The 9,837-nt window shown below is 38.3% G+C and overlaps 2 protein-coding genes across 2 annotated transcripts; one reads left to right on the top strand and one right to left on the bottom strand.

Moving 5' to 3' along the window:
- The first annotated feature begins 574 nt into the window (after positions 1-574).
- LOC110804821 (rubisco accumulation factor 1.1, chloroplastic) lies at positions 575-2,290 on the top strand. The gene has a single exon (XM_022010427.2). The coding sequence runs from the start codon at positions 725-727 to the stop codon at positions 2,126-2,128; it is 1,404 nt and encodes a 467-aa protein (XP_021866119.2). The 5' UTR covers positions 575-724; the 3' UTR covers positions 2,129-2,290.
- Positions 2,291-2,513: 223 nt separating this feature from the next.
- On the bottom strand, positions 2,514-4,362 carry LOC110804822 (peptidyl-prolyl cis-trans isomerase CYP19-3). The gene is made up of 2 exons (XM_022010430.2): positions 4,202-4,362; positions 2,514-3,352 (listed from the first exon to the last, which is right to left on the bottom strand). Exon 2 carries the CDS (start codon positions 3,331-3,333, stop codon positions 2,800-2,802), a length of 534 nt encoding a protein of 177 aa, XP_021866122.2. The 5' UTR covers positions 3,334-3,352; positions 4,202-4,362; the 3' UTR covers positions 2,514-2,799.
- Positions 4,363-9,837: the final 5,475 nt, after the last annotated feature.

Here is a 9,837-nt window from a genome sequence, read left to right as displayed (position 1 = left end):
GAAGCTAAAAATTCATAAGTCTCTAATTTTTTTTTTCCGAGTAGATTAAATCTAATTCAACAACAAATCAAAACCTAAAATAATATAGACTTATTTATATTAAGCTCATACCATGGCATAGACTTATGAATTTTAAGTTCCTTCCATGGTACGAGCTTAAAGTACATAAGTCTATACTATGGTCGAAGCTAAAAACTCATAAGTCTGTACCATGGTACAAGCTTAAAATTCATAAGCCTGAATCATGGTACAAACTAAAATTGCATAAGTTTCTGAAATTTTTTCCGGACAAAAAAAAATTATTTCTTGTGATTTCGACGTTCCTTCGGTAGACTCGGCCATGTAAACATTACTAAGCATTTTGTTGCAGGCGAAGTGGTGGCGGTGGTGGCCGGTGGTGGTGGCCGGTGGTGTTGGCTTTGAGTAAATAAATGAGGGGGTAAATAAATAAGGGTATATGGATAAATATATGAGACGGTTTTGAGTAATACGGGACGACTTTTAACGCTCCACTAAATAAACATACTCAATTAAGGAGAATATATCATAATCAAATCATGGGGCTGCCTATGTTTGCTACGGCTACGGAGCAGTTCTCTTCAAAATATCCTAAAGGACCAAGTCAAAAGGCAAGTCATTTTGAATAGTCACTCCCACCATCATTCATTTATCTCTCCTCCCCTGCTAAACGATCAGATAAGGTAATCTCCCTCCATCTATCACCATGCTTTCTCTCTCCTCCCCAAAAACCCTCTCTCTCTCCGCCACCTCCTCCACCCTTTTCTCCACCACTAAACACCTTCTCCCACCTCTCCGCCTCCCCAACAAACACCCCTCCCCTACTATCACCGCCTCCTCCAACTCTCCACCACCCTCACGCCTCATCATCCCCAACTCCTCCTCCTACTCGAAATCATCCTCCTCCAACTCCAACTCCTACTCCAGCCCAACCCCTCAACCGCAAAACCTCTACCAACCCTACCGCCCTCCCGCCAACCCCCTCCCAGAGAAATACAAAAACCTCGACACCCTCTCCATCGTGGAGGTCCTTGCTAACCGTCTCGGGCTCTGGTACGAATACGCCCCACTTATCTCTAGCCTCTTTCGCGACGGCTTCACCCCGCCCTCCATCGAAGAGCTCACTGGAATCACCGGCGTCGATCAGAACCGCCTCGTCGTAGCCGCTCAAGTCCGGGAATCCATTGCCGAGGACACCCTCATTGAGCCCGAAACTCTTGCCTATTTCGATTCTGGCGGGTCCGAGATTCTGTACGAACTTCGGCTACTGTCTACATGGCAGAGGGCTGCTACGGCTAACTATATTGTGAGGAATAAATTGGATGGAGATAAAGCGCGGGAGATTGCCCGGTCGATTAAGGAATTTCCCGCAAGACAGGATGAGCCTTGTATTGTTAATTTTGACTATACTAAGCCTGGGGATTGTTGGGCGTTTACATATTTCCGGCTTTCGAGGGAGTTTAAGAACCCTTCGGATAAGAGGAGCTCGGCATTGGTAACGGCATTAGAGGTAGCAGAGACGGATAAGGCCAAGGATATTATAAAGGAGGAGATTGAGGGAAAGAAGGAAGGGGAGTTGGAGGAGATTGTAAAGGTTGCAGTTAAGGTTCCCGTGGTGAGGTTGAAGATGGGGGAAGTGGCAGAAGCGACGACGGTGGTTGTTTTGCCAGTATCTATTGCGGCAGAGGGGGAAAGTGGGGTTGGGAAGGTACCTATGGAGTGTAAGAGTGAAGGAGGTTTTGGGATTGTTGTTGCGGATAAGGGGTGGGATAGGTGGGTGGTGCTACCTAGATGGGTTCCATTGTTGGGGATCGGGTCTGGGGTGGCTGTGTCGTTTAGTAATGCCAAAGTGTTGCCTTGGAGGGTGAATCGGACGTATGTGAATGAGCCAGTTTTGGTGGTCATAGATAGGAAGAGGAAACAAGTGGAGTTTGATGATGGCTTTTACTTGGTGGCTGGGAGTGGCGGTGATGATGGTGGTTTAAAGGTGGAAAAAGGTTCAATTTTGAAGGAAACTGGGGTGGCCGAGACCATAGGGACGGTTGTAATTGTGGTAAGGCCACCTAATTACGAGGTTGATGACCAATTAAGTGATGAGGATTGGGATTGATTGTTTTGTTTAAAAGGCGGTGTTTTTAGATTATATAGAGGGAAAAGAGACCAAAGATAAATGTGGTTGCTTGTATGATGCCTGTTGCTCAACTTACAGAGCTTGTAATTTTGTTTTGAAAAATTTGATACATAATTATTGACATCTCTTTACGAAGAATAACGACCATATTGCCGTAATTACCATTATTTATTTCAGGCAGGCATTTGCTGTTAATCTGAATGCCGGATTCAGAACTGAAATTGCACTACTGATCTAATACCATAGCATGATAGAACAGACCACAATAGCAATGCAGTCATCTCCCTTTTTGAATCGCTACACAAACTCAAAATCAAGAAACAATTACTAGAATCTATAACTTGAAAAACAATTACTAGAACAATTACTAGAAACAATTACTAGAATCTATAACTTGAAAAACGGTACAGGGTGTGCGAATATTATTATCTGAAATCAGTTTCCAAACCCCCAACTATTTAGCCTGAAACATAGCCATAAAAAGTTTAGCACTCTAATGAAAGTACATACAATTATCCAACACCAAATTTCTAGTACCTTATATTGGAGTGGGCTGTTGTAAGATACATAGGCACTAAAGAGGATTCAAATATATGAACTCAAAAGAGTGCCAAGACACTTACTTTCTAAAGGTCTTTGATGTCTTCAGATCAGTTATCATCAGGTAGCTGACCACAGTCTTCAATGACCACCTGTTGTTTAGTAATTCCACTGTCTGACCCCTGTTTCTCCATATCCTCGACCACGTTATAACCTTCAACTACTTTACCAAAAACAACATGCTTTCCATCCAGCCATGACGTCTTTTGCGTGCAAATAAAAAACTGTGAGCCATTAGTATTTCGTCCTGCATTCGCCATGGAGAGAATACCAGGTCCTGTATGCTTCAGCTTGAAGTTCTCATCATCAAATTTTGATCCATAAATTGATTCTCCTCCAGTTCCATTTCCCTTGGTGAAATCCCCACCCTGGCACATGAAATTTGGGATGATTCTGTGAAATCCTGAGCCCTTATAATGGAGTGGCTTCCCAAGTTTAGTAATTCCTTTCTCCCCAGTGCATAAAGCACGGAAGTTTTCAGCAGTTTTGGGGGTAACATCAGCAAAAAGCTCCATAACAACTCGACCAGCCTTCATCTTCCCAATCAATATGTCAAAGAAAACCTTTGGATTTGGCTTTGCCATCTTGCCCTTCAAACTCTTGCTATTAATTCCAAATCAAGGGTCTCAAGAGTTAAACATATTAATCACATAGAAAACTATACACAATCAAACTCGTTTGGTATCAGTGTCAGTTTCCAATTTTTTGTTTTTTTTTGGTTTTGTAAGTCTTCTGATTTAGGTTTTTAATACTGACAATAAAAAGTTGGAAACTCGTTTGTGTGGTTTTCATATTTTAGTTTTATATAAAACTAAAAACAAAAAATGACCCCAAAAGGGCCCTTAGATACCAACCTAGCGGTTTAAACTTTTATTTCGGGTCTAAAATGATGACCACACCCCTCCCCCTAGTTCAGCAACCCAAATTACCAGCAAAAGTGTAATGTTTATGTCAATTAAACAACCAACACCCTTACAAAAGCTAACAACAAAGGGTACTTTTACTCTTTTTCTCCACCAATATCATGTAGATTAAAACAACAAATACCCTTTAACCAGGTAATTAAAATCGAATTCGATGTTCGTCACCCAGCACAAATCCTCAATAGATTAGAGGATAATACAGGCTTAATGACCAGATTAATAATATTGCACAGCTTTTGAGCTCAGCAGGGTTTCAAAATTACATCACCTGCAAGCCTTCGATTTGTGCTTCCTTCTCAAACAAAATCAATCTATCATAACACCAATTAAAATTGAAAACCCTAATTTTAATATAGATATTAATCATATTCACATGGAGATTTCAACTGTTCATAAATTCTTGTAACTCGGAATTGGCAGTGAAACAAAATTGCAGCAGAATTTATCAAAATATGAATATATGATGATTATCAAAACGCTTATTAATAAGAATATAAAAGCGCGGAGATTAAATTGTGTGAAAGTTTACCTCTAATCTGAAGGTCAGTGTTGACTCCGTTGAGTACTGTGCGAGCCGATGCGGAGGTTTAGGGTTTTAGAAGATAGAAGAAAATATAAATTAGATTTCTAAGGCCTTTTGCAGGGAGAAGCTATACTGGGCACTAAAAGGCCTGGCCCCTTTAACAAACAATGAAATGTTTATAATTTACTCCATTTCATATTTAGAGTATGTTTTATTCAACTTATTTGACCTGAACTTATCTGATCTGAATTTATCTAAACTTATTGAAATTTAATGAACTTATAATTAATAATAATAAATAATAAAAATTAATCAAAGTAATAATAATGAATAATTATAATTAATAATAATAATAATAATTATTATTAATATTAAACTTATTAGAACTTATTTGACATGAAACTTATTTTTTTAAGATGAACAGAGCGCCCCTTAATGTAAGGGCTGTGAAAAAATGGTTCGACTTGAAAAACCAACCAAAATTAATTGACATCCGAATGAAATATATCTGAGAAATAGAAATATCAAATCAACCCAAATCGATCAATGTTGACCACAAATCTGATTTAAAGAGTGAATTCAAGATCTGAACTGCTAACAATACGAGGAGATCCATAACCCGATTTACATCCGAGAACGGTTAACTGAACCGAACCCCCCATCTGATCCCATAGCAACCGAAAATCTACTATACCCGATAACTATTGTAATTAGCCTGAGGGTTTTGAGGATTCAAAGAATGCTAAAAAGGTATGCAAGCTTAAGAAATCCATTTATGGATTGAAGCAAGCATCAAAGATCTGGAATATAAGTTTTGATGAAGCAGTCAGTGACTTTGGCTTCGTCAAGAACGCAGACGAATCTTGTGTATACAAGAAAGTAAGTGGGAGAAAAATTTCTTTCCTAGTATTGTATGTCGACGACATATTACTTATCAAAAATGACATTCTTATGTTGAACTCTGTCAAGATTTGGCTTGGGAAATGTTTTTCGATGAAGGATCTAGAAGAAGCACAGTCCATGTTGGACATCAAGATCTACAGAGATAGATCTAAGAAGATGATTGGACTTAGTCAAAGCACTTTTATCAATAAGGTGTTTGATAGGTTCAAGATGGCTGACTCCAAGCGAGGCTACCTACCCATGACTCATGGAATGACTCTAAGCAAGACTCAGTGTCCAAAAACACTAGATGAGCAAAGATGAATCAGTGGGATTCCATATGCATTGATTAGTTCAATAATATATGCTATGATATGTACACGCCCGGATGTTGCGTACGCACTCAGTGCTACGAGTAGATACTAGTCCGACCCAGGAGAGGAACATTGGACTGCTGCCAATAACATTCTGAAGTACATGAATAGGCACAAAGATGAGTTCTTGGTCTATGGTGGAGATGATGAATTAATTGTTAAAGGTTGATATTCCACTAGGTGAATTGTAATTGGAACTTTGGACAAGTTTCTTGCGGAATTTAGAAATAATTAAGGAACAGAGAAATAAAGAAGCAAAAGTAACAATTTGAGAAAAACTTCTTGACCCTAATCAAGTAGAGAAACCTTTTATATTAAAGTAATGCCTCGATTACAATAACTCACTAACAAGAGTTCCTCTCTAACTCGTGTTCCTCTCAGTAATCAACTCTGATTATAATTCACTTTTTTTCTCTCTCCTTCTTAGCTGGATAACTCTATCCTTACTGCTTCAAAATACAATTCAATTTTTAGAACTCTAAATATTAATAAGCTTAAGTATATATAAAGAACCTTAGGAACTTGGATTAAACTAGGACACAAACTTGTTTTTAGGAAATCTCTTTAAAACGTTTTAGGATTGCAAAACTCTTAGAATGTTTGTGTATTTTACCAGAAAAAGCGTTTGGCCTTTTATAGAGTTTATCCCTAGGGTTTGTTCCCTTCAAAAACTCAACTGCCAACTAAAAGTTACTTTGGTTTCCACGTCCATTGACTTGAGGAACAAGGGAAGACCACTTCCCACTCAACTTCCTCAACCACTGCACGTGGTTTATACCAAGTCAACCACTCAAGTTTTACTTAAAATCAGTTTGTAAATTTATCAAAATATTAGGAGAAGTTTTAGGAATATTAAACTGCTTTTATTTAGGAAATAAGATTTTAGGAAAAATCTGATTTTTATTGAATGTGAACAATTATTTATTTAGACAAAATAATTTCCTTAAAACTTTGTTTCCAGATATTTGATAAATGCATTAAATAACTCCAAGTTCCTCGAGCTCCTTATATACCATTTAGCACATTAATATCTATATCTATATTAATTAATATATTAAAAGACGTTTATAAGAACGTATATGTTCCACGTAGATCCCTTCTTATTACGCCACATCACCACTAATAAGTATTATGACATGTCATTGACAACCAAAAAGCATATAGCAAGAATCGAACACTGGACCTCTTGAATTAAAAGTTACACTTCTTACCATCTTAACTAGCCACAATGATGTTACATTTTTCCATTATAAATATAAAATATAAATGAATAATGAATTAAAGAAAAAAGAAAAAGGGCCGGGAATTAATTACTTTAACTTATAAATTTACAATTATTCTCTTTTCATATTAAGCTTAAAAATAAAAACTTAGTGTAACAGAGTGTAATTATGAGTACGAAAGAGGGAAACATTAACAGAGGTATAATAATCAACTAATCATGAAGAAGAGGACTCGACTTTGTTTTGATATTCGAATACGGAAAGGAAGTTTAATTTGTTGACTGGCCACTGATCTTACGTGGAAATCCGATAACGGCACCACCTATATAAACATATATCTACAAAAAGTAAATCCCACTAAATGTAAAATTCGATCGGAGCAACGCCTGGGCCACACACTAGTTTTACATAAAATCTAAGTAAAGTAAACTACCTAGAAATTTATGTCTTCCCCTCTTGGAGCATTCAACTCTGAAGCTTCAATTGTTCCTGCTCTAGAACATTGGTGAGTTCCTCTCATGCTTACAGAGGAACTCAGGAGTAGGAACTACATCTTTCCTTGTGTATTTGAAAAGCACTCGTTTGTAAAAGTTGTTGCTCTTGGCTTTATTGGCTTTGATGCTCTAGCTTTTACTGCTTCCAACTCAGGAACTCCAGTAGCTATTCCAAGTTCCTATCCTCATAGGAACTCAATCACTTACCTGTCTATATTCATTAGCAACAGCAATTAGCAAGTTTGCAATGTGTGTGTCATCAACCAAAACCTAGGAACAACAATATTCCCCCTTTTTGGTGATGACAACACATGCAAACACTAGTAGAAAAAACCTTAAGTGCTTTGAGCCAAGTGCTTGGGTTTTAGAGAAACCCCAAGCACTTGATTGAACCTAGAAAAAAATCTAAGTAAGTGCTAGGGGTTTTTAATTCACCCAAGCACAAAGTTCCAAATTCTACAAATGCTTGGGGTTTACTATTCACCCCAAGCCATTAAACCTACATTTTCACTACATCACTTAGGTTTATTTGCAAAAATATTCCTCCCCTTCCAATGTTCATTTCCCCGCCCTTTGATTCTCACACAGCCTTCGTTGAGTTCGTTCTCATCTGCGTGGCTTCGTTTCTTCCCTAACACCGCCCACCCCGAAATCACCACGGTGTCGTGGCTGCCATATCCACCCCCACTCGCGTTTCTCCCCTCCCCCGCGTGACTGAAGCCGTCTCCTACTGCTAGAAGCCCCTGTGTTTCTCCGATTCGCCCACTTCTGGAAGACGCCCAACCGTCTCATCTCCTCTCCTCTCCTACGCGCACTGCAGCCGTCTATGGCTCTCCTCCCACCGGCCACTGCTAGGTTATTCCTGCAATTTTGTAATTTTTGTTATGTAAATTTGTTTTGTCAATTTTGTTATTTCTGCCATTTGTTTCCTCACCATTTTTGTTAATTTTGTTCTATAAATTTGATAATTATTCCTCAAAAGTATCAATTAGTGAATTAACCACCATTTAATTTTGTTAACCACCGTTGATTTTATTAAATTTGTTGTAATTTTGGTTTCTTTTTTTTCGGCTTGGCCTGTGACTGAATTGAAGGCCTGTGCACACAGTTTTTCTAGGATAACTATCTTGCTTATCATAACTACTTTCTGATGTTGGTTGCAAGTAGAAACTTATGGAGAATTGAATTGTGTGCTTGTTTGCCAGTGAATTCAAAATGCCTCTAGTTATTCTAGGCCTGTCAATGTTGATTGAAATAATAAAAACAAGCAGGACGATAAAGCTACTGTCAGATAAGAGAGACTTTAGCATACAAAGAAATAAGATTTCTTGCTTGTAATTTATGGATACCTTTGGAAATTAGGGGAATAAATAGGCAACTAAATTGCCTTTGATGCTTACTTTGTCGCTTGTCTTTTGTGTCTGAACCATATTAGTGTATTAGAAGACTTAAATTTGTCTACAAGGTGCTTTGAATAGCCTATATTTTTATTTAAAAACAAAAAATATTCTGATAATTAGGATTTCTGTCATTCTAAACAAAATAAGGCGTCAGACTGTCAGATTAATCTATAGGTGACTTTTTTCAGCACCTTTTGTGTCAGGCGGACTGACGGCCACGCGCCTGTCAGTCCGCTGACTCCCCCACGCGCGCGTGGGCTTCACATAAAAGCAATTTTTCATTTTTTTCTCTCTCCTTCCTCCTTCCTCCTTCCTTCTTCGACAACAGCGAAAAACAGATTCCTTCTCAAACCCTAAATCTAATTTCACGAAATTCTTCAGCTTGCTCCCCCGCAATCGCCGCCAACAACTTTCAGATCCGACATGGCCGACGGCGGCTATGAGAAATTTCAACCACCACTACCGATATTTCCGTCACAATCGCCGCTGACAACTTTCAGATCCGACATGGCCGACGGCGGCTATGAGCAATTTCAACCACCACTACCGATATTTCCGCCACAATTTCAACCACCACCACCGATATTTCCGCCACAATTTCAACCATCGATTTTTCAACCTCCCACCTTCAACATTCTCCTCGATTTCTACCACCACCGAATTTTCAACCTCGCCACCTTCAACATCCTCCTCGATTTCTACCACCACCGATTTTTCAACCTCGCGACCTTCATCCTCCTCCTCGATTTCAACCTCCTGCGCGATTTGATAACCCTAATCAAAGCGACCTTCATCCTCCTCCTCGATTTCAACCTCCTGCGCGATTTGATAACCCTAATCAAAGCGACCTTCATCCTCCTCCTCAATTTCGACCTCCTATGCGATTTGATAACCCTAATCAAAGGGCTTTTACAACAATGCAGCAAGTAACTACTGAAACAAGTTCTGGAACAAAGGAAAATACATCTGAAACAAGTTATGCAACAACAGGAGAAACAACCTCAGCTTATTTTTCAGGTTTTAAAATTAATTTAATGAATATAGTTAACTAATTGATTACTTGTCGTAACTAATTGGATTGTGCAATTAACTAATTGGTTAAAAAACTAAACAAATTGGTCAAAAAACTCTGAACTTAAATAAATAACTAATTCGTTTAAAATAAAGTAATGAATGTCAAAGTATAACTAATTGCTTTGAAAGAATCACTAACTGGTAAAAATAGTTAACTAATTGGATAATAAACTAAATAATTTATCAGGGAACTTT

The sequence above is a fragment of the Spinacia oleracea genome, chromosome 4 (assembly GCF_020520425.1).
Source record: "Spinacia oleracea cultivar Varoflay chromosome 4, BTI_SOV_V1, whole genome shotgun sequence".
Classification (NCBI taxonomy): domain Eukaryota; kingdom Viridiplantae; phylum Streptophyta; class Magnoliopsida; order Caryophyllales; family Amaranthaceae; genus Spinacia; species Spinacia oleracea.
The sequence above is the reverse complement of the archived record's forward strand: the minus strand, read 5'-3'. Positions and strand labels throughout refer to the sequence as shown.

Coding starts and splice junctions, on each gene's coding strand:
- LOC110804821 (XM_022010427.2), top strand. CDS start 725: ATGCTTTCTCTCTCCTCCCCAAAAACCCTCTCTCTCTCCGCCACCTCC.
- LOC110804822 (XM_022010430.2), bottom strand. CDS start 3,333: ATGGCAAAGCCAAATCCAAAGGTTTTCTTTGACATATTGATTGGGAAG.